The sequence below is a fragment of the Tupaia chinensis genome, unplaced genomic scaffold, assembly GCF_000334495.1.
Source record: "Tupaia chinensis unplaced genomic scaffold, TupChi_1.0 Scaffold000292_1, whole genome shotgun sequence".
NCBI lineage: Eukaryota > Metazoa > Chordata > Mammalia > Scandentia > Tupaiidae > Tupaia > Tupaia belangeri.
The window spans coordinates 2137710-2154749 of record NW_006159777.1 but is presented as its reverse complement, the minus strand read 5'-3'; the positions used below and the strand labels follow the sequence as shown (position 1 = coordinate 2154749).

The 17040-nt window shown below is 46.1% G+C and overlaps 1 protein-coding gene across 4 annotated transcripts in view; it reads right to left on the bottom strand.

Annotated features, from left to right (window-relative positions):
- The window catches only part of SNX19 (sorting nexin 19), a 42182-nt gene extending 25148 nt beyond the window's left edge, over positions 1-17034 (bottom strand). For 3 of the 4 annotated variants that reach the window (XR_334831.1, XM_006150636.1, XM_027772685.1), the window contains exons 1-8: positions 15114-17034; positions 12489-12627; positions 10822-10922; positions 10586-10705; positions 7716-7846; positions 5733-5829; positions 5068-5248; positions 1629-1758 (exon numbers count right to left, since the gene is read on the bottom strand). Coding sequence is in view for 3 of the 4 variants with exons in the window: in XM_006150636.1 (XP_006150698.1) it covers positions 1629-1758; positions 5068-5248; positions 5733-5829; positions 7716-7846; positions 10586-10705; positions 10822-10922; positions 12489-12627; positions 15114-16844 (2630 nt within the window). In the remaining variant the exon portion in view is untranslated. Of the gene's footprint in view, positions 1-1628; positions 1759-3251; positions 3439-5067; positions 5249-5732; positions 5830-7715; positions 7847-10585; positions 10706-10821; positions 10923-12488; positions 12628-15113 lie in introns of those variants that run through there. The other variant, XM_014588651.2, reaches the window with a different exon arrangement.
- Between the last annotated feature and the right edge of the window lie 6 nt (positions 17035-17040).

Here is a 17040-nt window from a genome sequence, read left to right as displayed (position 1 = left end):
ATTTTCACTGTAGGGCGCGTGCGCTCGCCAGAGAGAGAGAGACATAGAGACAGAAAGCGAGAAATCACCCCCCGGGGGGGATGGTCACGCCGCAAACCCTTCTCCTCCATTCTCCTCTCGGGATCTTGGGCACTCACGCACACGCGCCCAGAGTGAGTTTTAAGCCACCGGGACCCGGACACGAACCGCGGTCAACTACGTGGGAGTCCAGCAACATAGCCATTACGCTAACTGCTGGTTCCCTGTACTCTCCTTTTCTGAAAAGCACATATTAACCTAACGCTTACTGGACACGTTATATACACCTAAAGGGACAGATACATCATTCCTGTTTTCCAGAAAAGGAGACTAAAGTCAAAGAACAACCGGAGTCCACTGCTGCAGATCAGAACTTGGGCTTTGAACATGTGGGTTTGAATTTGGGCTCTACACTCATTAGCTATGTGACTGCGCTAAGCCCTTGGGCTTCAGTTCCAACCTCTAAAACTGAAACTGTCAGAACAGGGACTAAGTCGGTTTTGTTCACTATTGACCAGCCCTCAAGTACTTTTCCAATGAACAAAGGAATGATACCAAAATACATCTTGGGGTGAGTGCTACATAATACCCTGGACAAAGACCTCCTAGGCGGGCCCAGAGACGGCTGCTCCTCTCCACGAGGAACAGCACAGACTGGAAATGCAGCCTGGCTTGGAAGTGCCGCAGCCGACACTCTGAACCCTGGAGTAATGAGTGAGCCACTGAAGGAATTTAAGTGTAGAATATATGTTCAAGTTGATTTTCTGGAAAAGAGCATGCTCCTGGCAAGGCTGAGGATGGAGCAGAGACAATAGGGGAAGCCTGAAGATACGGACCCAGCCGGCGTGTTGCATGTAGGTGTTACTCAGAAAACCGTCTGAAGCTACAAGGAAGATACACTGAGTGACCTATCAGCAGAGCCCGCATGCCAGGTCAGTATCCGGCCTTTCCCTTCATGCGATCTCTGAGAGAGATGCAAGCACCCACAGGTGTGCAGCTGGCTCAGAGACGGCGCTTCCTTCTTCAGGCTGGCAAGGCATGTGTCAGTACCACGATCAGCAAGTCAGCAGCTACAAACCCACCTGTGTACAGATCCCAGGAGATCCCACGTGCCCTCTCTCCTTTACATCCTGTCAGGAAGCACTTCTCAGTTGTGACTAGTGGTACCCCGTCAGAGAAAATCATCTTTAAGAGCACTGAGCTGTGTTCTCCTTCTTTCTGTTTATCCCCACAGTGACTACATGTTGTCAGTTAAGACAGTGTCCGGGTAAGAGGGTGAAAGGAACCGGGCTCGGCATACAGCTGGGTGAGAACTGATCGCAAAGCAGGAAGGGCTCAGCTCAAGTACTCAAGATCACAGGCATCTCAGTGGGAAGTTGTGCACAGGTCTTCCAGACCCAGACACACTCACATGCAGACAACAAGGCAGCTATTAATAGTAAAAGTTCTCTGACACTCTCAGGGCCGACTTCATCCACGTACCCACGCACTGTGCTGTCTATGGCCATGGGTTCCTGTGCTCTGCACTCACCTTCGAGTGCAGGATTCAGCACCGCACCCAGGGTCTGTGCAGCTGAGCTGCTGGTGTGAAGGAGAACTCGCAGTCTTACCTCTGAACCAAGGTCCCAAAGACAAGTCGAAGGCATTTCTGCATGTGTTCAGTACATAGCCATTTCCACTGTTCCATTAGCAGCAGGAGAAGCAGATCCAGAGCTGTATCAGCTAGCTCTGTCTCTATTCCTGGGAGACACAAGACATCAAAATAGCTCAGACGAGGCCCATCCATACTTCAGGAAATCTTCCAACGCACTCGGTGGCACCTGGGTCTTTGCCACCTTCATGCCAAACATCTTGTACTCCCACCACCCTCTGTACTCAGTTCAAAAGACGTTTACTTCACATCTGGAGAGCTCGGTGAAAGGCTCCACATTTCTTTATAATTCTGTTGTTTATGTTCCCAATATTTCATCACCTAGTAAATACTGTTATCTTATTAAGAAGTTTTGTATGTAATTATTTTGCCTACTCGCTTCTGTTTCTTCCATATCTTCCCAGGATGCTGAATACATTCTATTCCAAGTAAGAGCTCACAGCTGGTGACAAAGTGGAGCTGGCAAAGCCTCATCTCTTCCTCCCTTGCATTCCACTCACCCCCACAAAGCACCATTGCAAATGTCATGGGAAGATCTGGGGGAAAATCCGGGTTTTATTCTCCTGAAAAACCTTGCAGGGGTAGCAGATGGCATGGTGGTTCAGGTGCTGGATCCTGCAAGGTGAATGAATGTGTGTGCAAGCCCAAAATCCCAAAAGGGGAAAGAAGGGACCACGGCATGGCCAGTCCTCCTGAGGGTGATCTCTTACTTTCCCTTGCTCTCTGGCAAGCACATGTGCCCTACAGCAAAAAAACTAAACAAAAAACTCCCAGCTTACTTTGAAAGCACTTTGATTACAGAAAGCTATGGGGTTGGGATTTAGGAAGCTTCAGAGTGATTGAGGTAACATGTAGTTCTCATGAGAGCATCACATCTGTGGTTAAATGCCATGATACTTGCTGATTTCATTTTTTATGACAATGTGCATGCACACAAGAAGAGAGAGACAGAGAGAAAGCACCTGGTGTCATCACTCTGCGTGCTTTTTCCCTAGCCCGCCAGCTCCTCGGAGCTCACGTCTCTACACATGCGCCCGCTGTGCTTTCAGGCCCACCCAGGGCTGGCCGTGTGGCTCCCAGCATGGAGGTCTAGGATGCTATGGCCTGTGCCGCTCAGCTGGGCACGCCCCACTCCCTTGCTCTGTCATGATCCTCCCACCTCAGTTTTCAGAGAGCTGAGACTCTAGGTGTGCACCATGACACCCAGCCTTTTGGTTGAGCCAGGAATCAGACCCACATCTCCCACGTGACCTCATTGGTACAGCAGCAGCCCCTTATAAGCACACACCACAGGAGCTGGGCCTACTGATTTCCTTCCCATTGTAAAGACTAGAACGGCATAAATGAGCCCATACCCATGCTAAGCTAAAGTTTCCTGAACATGTATATTTTATGGAGCAAAGCATCTGTTTTCCAAAAATGTTTTGTGGGGACTCATGTCATTTATTTATTTAAAGTTTATCCATTTTATTCATGATAAAGAATAAACACGTGTGTGTATAAAAGAGAGAAGGAGTGGGGAGAGAAAGAGAGAGAAGCATCAGCAGGATCTTACCACACTGGGATCCCTTTCCCCAGCCCTCCAGCTCCTCAGGACTGTGGGCACACGTGCACTCGGCATGCTTTCAAGCTGATCCAAGGATCTGAACCTGTGATCCGCCATGTGGCTTCCAGCACTGTAGTTCTGCTGCTACCACTGAGCCAGCAGGCCAGTCCCGTGCCCCTTCTGATTTTGTTCCAAAGTGATTATGAGCGATCTGATGCTATTGCTGTGATGGATACTATAATTAATCATCAGCCATAGCTCTATAGTCTAGAACCAGGGGGTATTCTCAGGGCTAGCATGACCAAGCTTTTCTCCTTCAAGGGCTTAGAACAGAATGATCCCAGACTGGGACAACCAGCTGGAACTGAACCACACTCCCTTAACCTCACGCCGCGCCTAGTCTCCTCTCTGCACTGTATTTCAAGGGGGCCTGGGAGGTGATGTGTTCTTAGATGTTCCATCTTTGCTCAAGAATGATGTGTTATTAGATTCTGTGTCTTTGCTTATTCTGTTTCTTGGGAAATAGCATCCTCCTGAGCCTCAGCTACCTCGATTCTATAATTTTCTCAGGTGTAGCATTTGTGTGGAGCTGCCACCATGTGGTAACAATCAGTCATAGCAGTAAAAACAAAAACAAGAGAAGGCACACGAGGCACGTCTTGTATACATGAGCCTTTGAGCCTCAGGCAGAAGTGCTCAGCCACAATACTATATCCCCTTTGAGAGATGCTGTTCAGAATGCACAGGCTGGACTTCGGCTAGATGACAGTATTTGAGCCGTCCCTCTTATTTGCAGTTTCTTTGTGCTCTCTGATGCTTTTGCTGTCATCCCTCTTCATTTACTTACCCAGATGGAGGTGTGTGAAGGGAAGGGATTGTAAGGCCTGTTTTTCACGTACTTTACTGCCCACAGAGCAGAAGTAATTTGTTCATGGGTACCCAAGAGACAGTAGTGAAATCCTTTTTATTTTCTTTTGAATCCATGATTTTGCTATTTTTAAATTCTCAGCAGAGGCCTCTGAATTGGTTGAATTGATAAACCTCCTTCTAAGTTTTGATTCAGCAAATATACTAATACCCAGGGCTTTGAAACTTTCCTCTGTAGAATGCATGTGCTATTTTCCTACAAGGAAGCAGATTTGCCCTGCTTCCAGTGCTTCTAAGCTGGGAGTGGATCCTCCTGTAGACTTACACACTCCATGGTAACCATGGTAGCATCAGCCGTGGCAGGAAATGAGGCAGAAGGGATCTATCTGGGGAAAGATGATTCTATTTGAATATGCCATGTTTCAGCTGCCCTGCGGCAACACATGACAGCCAACTCTGAGGCATTGTTGTTGGCCCACGTGTTGGAGCTGCAGTGATACCTTGAATGGCATCACTAGAGAGGAATCAGAATGGAGAGCTACAGAGAAGGGAGCCCACAAAGGAGACTGATGGGAAGCTACAGGAAAGGCAGAAAGAAACCAAGGGAGTGGCACCACAGACACCACGGGAAGAAGGTTTCTAGGTGAAGGCAGTGGTCTCATATGCCAAAACAGGCCAAAAATCACTAAGATGTTGACCCCATGAGGCTGAATCTTTTCCTGCTGGGTCAGAAATCTCTGTGCCTATGCCTGGCCCCATGGCTCGTGCTGGCTCTGGGGATCGTGTCCTGCGCATCTCTGTGCTCTGTGCTCAGCGCTCAGCGCTCAGCACTCAGCACAGCCCTTCCACTAATGCGGTGCTCAACACATGGCTCGCTGGTTCAACATGACGGAAGTCAGAGCTGCAAAGACCAACTATCCCACGTCCCAAGTGGACTTCACCCTGGCTCTTTGCTGTGGCTCTGTGCAGAGGGCTTGTCACTCACCTGAGTCACTGTGGCTAAGGTCTTGGGCTAGCTTGGCAGCACCTGACAAGCAGCCATCCACATCACCTTCGGGGATTTGTTGAGGATCTTTTTCTGGGGCTTCTGTTGGCTGCATTTCCAGTGACTTTGTCTGTTGTTCAATAAAGGACTCCATCCCAGACATGGACAAGACCTCTGACTCCTGAAGAGATACCAGCAACGTATCACTCAGCACAGAGAGCAAGAGAGCAAAGGAAGCCCTTGTGGTTTTCCCTCCTCACCCAACACGAGTGCCACAGGTGTAGAACCGCCGACTCTGTGGTCACCGCAGTAGGGCTTTATTTCTACCCAAGTTGCAAGGGAAACAAGCCTGCCCTGGATTCTCATTTCTACACACATTTTTAGGTCACCTGCTCTCTTTCAGCAATAGGCTTTCTTTCTCCCCTGTCACCCACCATCCCAAATCCATGACCCTTGAGAAGCCAACTGCCATCCCAGAACTTGGAGCAATTCCAATCCACTCAAAGAAAATACTTTTAGCATAAAAATCAGAAACCCAATGTTAGTTAAGGCCTTTAGCAGAATATGTACATCCTTACTGACTTTAGAGAACGTCTCAGCCGCCTGTAACTATAGGATCAACATCCCATATCTCAACTCCAGAAGTTCTCTGGGCTTTTCCTTACCACATTGGCTTCCTGGAGACAATAGAGAACCTTGTCGTGTGTTTCAGTCACACTCAATGCTGGAGCAATTTTACTGGATGAGAACCTCAGTCTGGACCTGGTACACAAGGCAGAGACAGAATGTAATTCAAGGTCTCGATCCCCATTCAAAGGACTAGATGGTATTGACACTTCAAAACAAGAACACCCATATTTACTCATAAGAGATTACTGTGGTCTGGTTTGCCAGGGAAGACTTAGTCCTGAAATGCCACCCAAAATATATATTCAGGAGTTTTTTTTAAGCTTATTTGTTTATTTCCCCTATGACAGAGAGACAGAAAGACAGACGAGTGCACCCAGACAGGGTCTTGACGTTGCAATCAACCCCTAGCCTTAGCCAGGCCTGAATCGTAAGTGCAGGCCCTGCATGCTCAAGGTTGTTTCCAGATGCTAACCCAGAACCTTCCCACGAGGGTCAACATGCAGAGCACCATCTTTTACCTCTGTGCTAACGCTTGGTACTTTCTGGCAATCCTTAGTAGACAGTAAGACAACTGCTACCCCAAGCTGTATCTATGGCGCACCTGTGAAGGGGCTTTTCCAAATCCAATAGGGACCAGTCCATTGTAGGTACGGTCCCACAGACAAGAAGAGCGGTGAGCACACACTACACACTCATTTAAAACCCACTAAAGGGGCTAGCAGATGGCAGAGCGGTTATGCTGTTGGACTCCCGCCTGGCCGATTGTGACGAGAGTCCTGGACTCTGTGGCTTCAAAAACCCCATGATCTCAGGAGAAGAATGGAGAAGGGATTATGGCATGGCCAGCCCCCCTGGAGGGCTGATTTCTCACTTTCCCTCTCACGGTCTCTGCCTCTCTCTCTTTCTCTCCAGTGGGTGCACATGCCTTATGACAAAACCTGTTGTTAGTACCCTTCTGGGTCATCCATTTATTCTCCTTTTGTTCCAAGTAAAACCAGAAAGGGCATGGTGGTGCCCGCCCTATGCCAAGTAAAACCAGAAAAAGAACTGCCAGTGATCACGTCCGAATTTCAGGGAGCAGGGACTCAAGCAAGGACACCACGGCCACTCTCCAGAATGTTAGCCCAGTTAGTGAAAGGCTAAATACTGTGGGGCTGCTGTTGACAGAACAGATGGGTAGACAGAGAGGCAGACACACGTGCACACAAGCTTTCTCTTTCCTCACAAAGGCCAGATACAGAAGAGATTTCCAGTAAGGGCGAGTGTGAGCTCTTTCCTTCCACATGTCAGCGTCGAGTGCTGCCAGGGAACAGCTGGGACCCTAGAGCATCACTGGTCACTGAGAAAGACCCTACAGTTTCCATTCTAACCCTTTCCCATTTTTACTTATTTATTTCAGGTTGCTAAGGGGTGTGTGCATTCTAGAGGGAAAAACAGAGAGACAAAGAGAGAGAGGAAAAGCAAGAAATCACCCTTGGGGGGATGATAATTCCGCAATTCCTTCTCCTCCAGTCTCCTCTCAGGATTTTGGGCATGCACACACATATGGGCCTAGAATGATTTTTAAGCTGCCAGGTTTGGGACTTGAACTGTGGAGTTTGCCATATGGGATCCAGCACCTTAACTTCCATGGCACCTGCTGGCCTGCCCTTTCCTATTAAATTGCTGAGCCAAGAAATGATGGCAAACAGATCAGTTATAAGTCTTAGTTCTTAGAAAGAATCATCTTAACTTCTCAGGAAAACAGAAAGAGAACATCCATAGTCTTATGTCTTCCTTCTGGTCCAGAATCCCTTGTCAGCTGGGCCTAGGTTCCTATGGCAAAAGCAAACATTTAGCAAAGCTGCCTCTGCCACCCCTTCAACCCTTCTGGGCAGAGCACAGGAGGAGAGCCGGGGGCTGGCTTAACCTAAAATCTGGTGTGCACCACCACATCCTCTTTTCTAAGGCTTTGCTGGAGGGCTGGGGATCAGCCTGAGAACTGGGAAGGGCCTCTGGGTGACTGAAGGGCTTCTCACTTGCTGGCCTTCTTGCTTTCTGTCTGGGACTTGCTTTCAGTCTCAGCCTCACTCAGCTCCTCTGTGGGGCTCTGGGGTTCAGAGCGAGGGAACGCTGTCTTCAGTGTGTCCACAATAGCACTCACCACCATCTGTAGGGGTCAGAGATACAGGGTCAGAAAGGGCTATTCACAGCTCGGATGCAAACGACTAAATAGGCAGTAATTTCACAGCTCTATGCAGTAGGACAGGCACAGCGTTTTATCCAGCAGAGCATTACCCATCAGGAAAGTCAAATACCAGCCGATGACGTAGCGAGAGGAAGCTATCTTCTTCTCTCTCCGCTTCTTCTCTCAATGGCCAAAGGAATCTTCCTCACCGTAAAGATGAACAATGCCATGGGAAAATAAGCCCAAATGTAGGATAAATAAAAACCTAGGAGTTTTGTGGCCTGAGAAAGTAACTTCATTTTCAATTGTTTTCTTTTGATATAAAAAGGTGATTTCTAATTTCCAAATAGAGAATTCCTCTGCCAAGATGTGACTATATGGAAGTAACAGAGGCAGGAGTATAAGGAGGAAAGGAAGAATAAAGAAGACAATAAATAAAAAAATAAACTCTAAGGGTGTAAATAACAACATGCTTAGAGTAATTCACAGAGCGAAGAGCTGGTATTTCTCTAAGTGCAGAAAGAATAATAAAAATCATTCAGGTCAAAAATTATCTAGAGTTAATATAAACTTCTCTATTTACAGAGAATAAAATAATCTTCACTAATACAAATAAAATAATCCAAATAATTAATCTTCATTGAAGAATAAGAATATCCCTCAAGTGGAAAAATGATATACAGATATCTGTTAGAAAGGGAAACACACAAAGAAATGAAACCCTCCCATATCAAAGAAAGGGAAGCGAACACTGACATTTCTTCTGATGTTCTTACTAATTAGCAACCCTGGCTCGAAGGAGTGACACACCTCCTTTAACTCATTCTTCATAAACTTCCCCAGGACCACAGTTCTGCTTAGCTGAAGTGGCCAATAAAATGACAGTAAAGTCTAGGGGAGAGCAAATCGGGGACAGAACACAGAGGATGACATGATCACAGAGTGACGGGGCCATGCAGGCAACACAAGCTGGTAAGGATGCTGCCTCCCATTCTAAGGCAAGGCCTGGACTGGGAAGAAACTGAGGCAAGGCCCAGTTTACGAGCTCTCCCTTGTGTCCTTGAACTGGCCGGTATTCAATTTCTCTGCCATGAGTTTTACTGTTATTACTGTACCCTGTAAGGGTAAAACATCACCCTCAACCCATTGCAATAAAGCCAATTAGTGATCTTGTAGGAATGTGGTTCCCTAAGACTGACAAGAGGATCAGGAAGTTTAAGACTCCCCCACCTGTCTGTTTTTAAGTCAAAATTAACATATAGATTAAGTTAGTATAAACCAAATTAACATTAGAAGCATATGTAGACTAAGTTAGTTTAAGGTTAGTTTTACTTACATACCCCTTGTTAAAGCTACAGGCCAAAGTTAACTCACACTAGCAAAGTCAGCACATTCACCACATAACAGAGACTCAGAGTTAAAACAAAAGAACTCACTAATTGACAAGACTCAACAAACAAAATGCAGGAACCCACAGATTTATTAGAGGAAAAAGCCTGGATGGGACAACAGAATAAACAAAGCTGAGGGCTCCACAGAAAGATTAACCATTTTAGCTGGGAGTTCTTATCTAAAGCAACAGGTAGCTTTCAACTACAAAGAGTTTCTCATCTATGTGCTGTTGACTATGAAAAACTGCTAATAAAACATCCTGTGTTGTCTCCGGAGCTACAAGATCATCTTCCTTTCCCATATAAGATCATAGACTCACCCTCTATTGTTGTAATGTATAGATAGTCCATATATTAACTGTGTCTTTACTTAGCAAGACAAGATTTCCATCTAGGTCATTGTAACCAGCAACGTTATCGCCCTGGCCCGGGACTGAAGTTGTCAAACATCCTGCAAGCCCCCTCTTCAAAAGACTCTTCCCAGTAATCAAGATCCAAGAAGAAGATACAGCAGACAAATGGACTTCCTCATCCTGAGAACTGTGATTGACTTTACCTGAGCTAACAAGACAAACAGCATGTTTTATAATTATTGCTTCCATGCTTTGTATACCCTGTTCCTTAGAGTAAATCTTTTACTGCCCCTCACCCATTTACTTGCATGTATCACATTTTCAATAAAAAGGCACGATGATTCCTAGCAGTTGTCACTTCTCAGAGAGCGATCTCTGGGAGTGTCCGGCTAAGGACGTGCATGAAAAGCATCGAGGCCTTAGTCTTCCTTTCTTTCCAGCGCCGCCTCCGTCGAGATAACCCACCCACGCCGAGGCTGGACCCCGGCAACAGAGGATGACATGATCACAAGATCTTGTTCTACAGGCTCATAAAATTTTCATCGATAGGGCTCTCCTGTCTTGTCCACTGCTGTACTTCCAGTAACTGGTATGATTCCAGGCTCAAAATGGGCACCCAGTAAGCAGATGTCAAAAGAACCAATGAAAGAATACATCTGCATGGACCCAGGGTTTTATCTAGTTGATCCCTTTCTAGTTTGCAGGTTTCCCCATACAGCACTGGATGTCTCCTAACACATACTGCATGGAATTCCAATTTATTTTGTCCCCCAAGCCTAGATGAGAAGAGGGAGTCAGACTCATGCTGAAAAGCTGGCATTTGAAAAGGGTCTTAAAAATTCTAATCTATGCTCTGCCGACTCCTCTGTGCTGTCTCCCTCATCCCACCTTCCTTAGTTTTTCAAGCCCTGCCTCCATTCTGATGAACAGTCCACATTTATAGAAACTAGAGCTGAGCACAATGGCCCTGCTGGTACCTTGTCTATTCTAGAGACCATGAACGGCTTCTTGACAAAGGCAATACGAGCATCTGTGTTCAGAGCAAGGAACTCCTGCATCTCCTCACTGTTAGTGATCTCAGGAATGGCACAGAGTTGCTGCAAAAGTAAGACACAAGAAGAATTTTAGAGAAATTTCAGTCTCTGGACTCTCCATTTGGGCATGGGTGTCTGGGGTTAGGAAGTACGTAAAGCAAAAGTGAAAGGATGCTAACCTTCAGAAATGATTCCAGGAGGCTCTTACGGGCTTCTACTCTGTCACTGTCCATGTTTCCGAATGGGAGATCTGGAAAGAGCTTTTTAGGACCTTTCACATCTTCAAAAGAAAAAAAGAGTTCATTCATTTAACATTCACAGAGAGTTACTGCATACAGGACACGATTCAAAAACACACTGAAATACTCAAAGATTTGTTCTTTTCTGGAGTTCCAAGTATTCTCCAAGAGTATAACATACAACCTACTCTCATTAATGCTAAGAGGCCATATATTAGTGTGGTTACAAATGACATTGAATCCCATGGCTCACATTAAAATTGGGCTCCAGTCCCTACTGTAACAATGAACTGAGGCAAGTTGTGTAATGTGGGACTTTGTTTCTTTTCTGTAAAACAGAGATAATATCTATTTCATATGCTGTTATGAGGATAAAATGAGCTAATGTGTTCCTGGTACATTTTTTCTTTCTTTTTTTAAAAATTTTATTCATTGTCATTTATTATTATTATTTTTAAAGTTGACCAGAGACAGACAGAGATAAAGTGGGAAAGTGAGAAAGTAAGCTGTCAGGTTCAGGACTCAAACTGAGGTCAGCCATGTGGGAGTCCAGCTACTTTAACTACCATACCATTCCACCTGCTGGCCCCCTAGCACATATTTTTAAGGTTGGTGTCAGTAACAGGAATTGTTTTTAAGAAAGAAAGGCATACTTTATGCATAAACTTATTAAAATGTTTAGGAGATAATCAGCTTTTTTTTTTTTTTTTTTAGAGAATTTTACTATAGTGTACATGTACTTGCTGGAGAGAGAAAGTGAGAAATCATCCCCCCTGGAATGATGGCCATGCCACAATCCCTTTTCCTCCATTCTCCTCTCAGGATTTTAGATATGTATGCACATGTGCCTGGCGTTTCAAATCACTGGGTCCAGAACTCGAACCACAGTCAGCCATGGGAGTACAACGTCTTAATCATACACCTGCTGACCCTGACCACCAGCATTTTTAAAAAGCAAAGTAGCTGATTACTAGCTGATTTTTAAAGTTAAAATTCATCACAGTCTCTTATTTTTCCCTGTTCTTCATAGTATACAAAACAGCCTGTTATTTTTTTTTCCAAAGAGAGATTTTTGCTACAGGACATGTATGCTTGCCAGAGACAATAGACAGAAAGCAAGAAACCACCCCCAGTGTGTTTTAAGCCGCTAGGTCCAGGACTTGAACCACAGTTGACTACATGGGAGTCCAGAGACATTACCATTACACTATCTGCTGGTCTCAACAGCCTGGTTGTTAAAAAAAAAAAAAGTAAGACATCAAGGATTCTGGATATTTTATATTTGAGTGATCATTCATGAATCTGGAAAAATTCCTTCAGCTCTTCACCCTACCTTATGGACAGAAGTAGAAATGTGAACACTTCTCTTCTACACTTAAAATGGACAGGGCTCCAGAATAAAGCAAAGGACTACCTCCGTGGCAATGCACCTCAGAAAGAATGTGATCGGTGCTGTCCAGCACTAACACCCAAAACTCCTGAAGCAAACTTGGGAAGTAGACAACCTCACTGCACCATTCTCTTCCTCTGTCCCTCCCCACAAACCAAGATTAGCGTGTCTAGATGAGAAAAGTAAGCAGGCCATCCAGGGCTGGGGAACTCCTGACTTTTGATGAACTTTCGGAGATCTGGCTTTTCCTCCAGACGGGTCTGCAGATTCAAGAACTCTCGGTAGCGGCGGTTCACAGTGTGGTAGGCCAACTGCTGGAGGCCACTGCTGTTCTCACCGTTAAGGGCGGTCTCATACTGTCAAATGAACAAATATGTAGACTAGATCAGCCAGGTTTCGGCAATTTTTTATTAAGGTTTTAATGACTAGTTTGACGGCCACGCAGTAATGGTAGAGTAGGGAGAAAGGGACAGAAATACTCCTGTTGTGTTCCAAAGTCTATTACACTTGATTGTTGCCCTGAGTTGTAAAGAATAACTCAAACTCCAAGGGTGGCCAAATTAAGGAATGAGGTCTACTTCCTAATTTAAGTGGCCCAGAAAGTCAGAAATGAGTTTCACTGTCTCCCACTAATACTTTCATTTGAAAGCTCCCTCCTCTAGACACTTGCTTTAAATTATTTTTCAAATCACTGAGTAAGAAATTGAAGGCTTAGTACCTATAAAATTGATACTGCCTCTATCACCAGATTGGACATTACAAGGGGAAAAACCACTGTTTCATTATTCAGCCACTGTTGAGCATTAATTAGGGGAAAGAACAAAAGATTTCTAATAGCAGATGAACAAAACTTGTTTGCCTGGAATGAATGAGATACATGCTTTTGTTTTGCTTCAGGCAATTAATCTTCGTAATTGTTAATCTTAAAGCTTAGCAAAAGTTTTTTTTTCCCCCTAAGTACACATCATCTGTATGATTAGAAGTCATGTGACGATCATAAATGCTATAAAAGGTGTAAGTTTGCTGCCTTCACATGCTTGAAAGACTGATATGTGGGAAAAAGATTACTTGTCTGCATGGTGCGAACACTCTGGACAGCATGGAAGCTGCACTAGATGGCCATACCACACTCCCTTCTCTTGCATTCTCCTTCTGAGATTTTGGGCATGCATGCACACATGCCTGGCATGATGTTAAAGCCACTGGGTCCAGGACTTGAACTGTGGTTGGCCATGTGTGAATCTAGCACATTAACCACCATGCCACCTGCTGGCCTGAAGGGAAGTTTTTGATGGCATAGTTAAGGTATAGTACAATGCTGTGGATGAACTGTACATGTGTTTGTTTTTATTAGAAGTAGGTTATTGCTATTGTTTAGTTGAGGTATTATAGAGAAAGGAAGTGATGAAACAAAAATATTTGTTGGCAGGGCTTGAGGGTAATGTTTTAAAATGTTCCAGAGCTAGAGAAGGAGAGGTATTTGTTATGAGCTGATGTGAGTAAAGCAGTAGTCCCTCAGACCAGTACTGGGAAGGAAAGACTAGAAGACACAGGTGGAATTAGGGTGAGGCTTTCACACTAAGCTCCTGGGAGTGATGTTTTCCGTGGAGTCATTCTGCTCCTTGAGGGACAATATTCAATACTGCTATGTTCACTCCATCACAGAACCTGAAAACTGTTTTACTATCACAAAATGTAACAATATCAATATATAATTTATAGTCAAAGTTATAATATGTACATATAAAAATCTAAATGGAGGACTGGATGGTGGCACAGTGGTGAAATGTGATACTTTCCAAATAGAGGAGTTCAGATCTGGAGACCTCCCTGATATATCACACATGTGGAGGGACCCAAGATTTGGGGCTGACTGAAGCTGGGGTGGCCTGTAGTCTCAAGACTCTGTCGGGGTGCCTCTCTCTGTCTGTATCCCTCACTCACAAAATAAACCAATAAATAAAAATCTAAACCCAATCTCAAGCTACACACATTTGGTTACATTATTTTGGTGCATATTTTTTTTTTTACCCTTTTCCAATGCATCTTTAGAGTAAGTAGTAACAAATGAGGAAAAAATTTAGCAACAAAAAAGAAAAAATTGAAAGAAGACTATGAATTTAAAAATTCTACCACTTTTCGTTTAATATGTGTTAGAACACATAAGATGTAATAATCAGAAGCAACACTTTTATGTGAGAAAATGTGTATCATAGGGACACACCAAATTAAAACAAAAAGGCAAACAAAACACTAATGAAGTTATACCAGTCCTTTCATGTTAGCCTTAGTTAGCGGACCAGACATTGAACTTCTGAAATTTCACTGTGTGTCCGTTTTTTAAGAAGGTAGGTTATTTACCTATATTTATCTCAGTAGGTAGTAAATTCCTTATTCCTGGATGTGTTTAAGAACAGACCTGGGAACCACTTGGCAATGATATAAATGGGTGGTGAGATTAGAGCAGTTGTTACCCCAAAATGGATTTAGGACAGGTTCTCTCCATGTTACCTGGCGAGTTATACTAAAAAAGACAAAATACTGGAACATATCACTGGAGATTATCATTCAGAATCTGACAGTCTGTCAGAATCTGAATATTTAAAAAGCAGTCCGAGTGAGTTTGAGGTACAGTTGCCCACCTTAGACCTGAGGATTATGTGTGGGGATAGGACAGGAGCCTCCTCTACTCTGCCTTACAAATTATATTCAGAGCACTCTCACATAGATGTTAAACAGAATAAACAAAAGAGTCTGCTCTCCCGAGAATATTAGCTTCATTGACTGTTTTCCAAACCCATTCCCAGCCCACAGTGGGTGGCCGCAGCTCTCATCCTATTACCTTCACAGTATAGAGTGTGTATGGGTGGAATCCAGTGCCACTGTGCTCTCGGGCGGTAATGGTGCCAGTGATACGAAGGTTCTGGATGACAACTGGGCCATCTGGACTGCTCAGGGGCTCAAAGCTGAAGGTGGCTGAGCTGAGAGGACCAGGTGGAGAGGAGGAAAGCAGAACCGGTGGCAGTGCAGGATCCAGGGAGCTCATACCACTGGTGAGATCCTTCTCTAAACATGAGGGTCGTGGAGGGCAGGTCTTTTCCTGTCCCTCCAGCAAAGCTGTAAGAGAGCTGACATCTCTCTGCTCTACCTCCTTGTCCGCTGTGTCAATCTGGATCTCTGGACAGGAGTTCAGCATGGAGACCAACAGGCCTGCCTCTGTTTCTGCCCCTGGGCCCTCTTCAGCCTCTGCTCCCTCAGTGCCTTCAGATCCTTCACCATCCTTAGGTTCCAAAACCTGGGAATCCTCTAGGGCACACAGGGCATCCTGAATCCTGTCAGAGAGGAAGTTGCCTGGGGTCATGAGCATGACAGTTTCTTTGCCCAGTTCAGAGAGAGGAGACTCCAGTTCTGAGTCTTCACATAAAAACAGGGGGCCTCGAATATCTGGCTGTAGGAAATGAGTTGGGTTGTTTCTGTCTTTTCTTTCTTCAGGCATCCCACTCAAATCTCCCTCTAGAGCTTCATGGCCTTCTTCAACCTCCGAGGAGGGGCCTGAAGGCCCCTCCAACTCAGTGCAGTTTAGGTGCAGTGGGCCGGCTGGAGAAGGGGCTTTCCCTTCTGGCAGACTCTCTACCTTAACAACCAGTGGCAGAGATGTGGGCATTGAGGGCTGTTCCAGGACACTGGCTGGGGAGAGTGGTTTGGCGCCTTGTGCTGGATCATTTCTGGCCCTGGAAAAGATACCCACAAGTACAAGGTAGATCCAATCAGGATCCGAGAGCTTGCTGATAAGTGGTAACATTACATTGCAAGTAATGAGTTCCACTACTATGTGGCGGCCGGTCCTGGTCTCCAAGTGGGGCTTGGGCACTAGCCCTTGAAGCACCAAATTCACCACACCCCGCGTGTACGAGACCTCCTCACTGGGGCTGTGGACGGCAGGATGTGGGCCAGCAGCCCGGCAGTACGCCTCCCACAGCTGGGACGCCTCAGCAGGACCACTCTGCTTCCCTACCGTGGCTTCTTTTGCCTGAATAAAGCTCTTCAGGTGACAGCCGCAGAGAGTCAGCACCTTCTGGGCGAGGGCACGTCTGTCCACCATGCCCATTCTCCTCCGAAGCTCCCGGACCAAGCCTTTCATAGCCGCCTCCATCTCCTCCTCAAAGGCCGGCTCCTGGCTCACTAGCCGATACCAGGACAGCACAAAGTCCCGGATGATCATCTGGATGGTGCAGCTGATCTCCTGCTCCAGCTGCCTTTCTGCCTCGGGGCAGGGCGGGCAAGTGGCCACCGGGATAAAGCGTTCCAGGTGCAGTCGCCCTGAAGTCCCCACAATGGCAGTGGAGCCCAGCCACCCTCCCAGCACCACCATCGAGGCACACAGAAGGCACAGAAGCCACAGGTTGACCAAAAAGTGAACGACCAAGAGCCAGGCGAGCAAGACGCCCACAGTCATCAGCTTCCGGCTACTCAACAGGTTTCCGAAGTAACAGCCGGCATCGGCATCCGCCTCGGCCCCGGCCCCGGCCCCGGCCGGGGTCTGCTGGGGCGGGGGCAGCGTCTCTGCCTTCATGGCTGCATCTGGCTCCCCCAGACGACAGGCCTCTTTCTGGAGTATTCACTTCAGAGCGGGGACGAGCGTGCGCAGTGTCCCGGATGGAGGAAACCAGCGAACCGGCCTGGGCTCCGGGCTCGGAAGTCCTACAGGGACCGCGAAGCGACGGCGGCCCTTCCGCGCCCTCCCCTCGCTACCGCCAACGGAGGCCTCG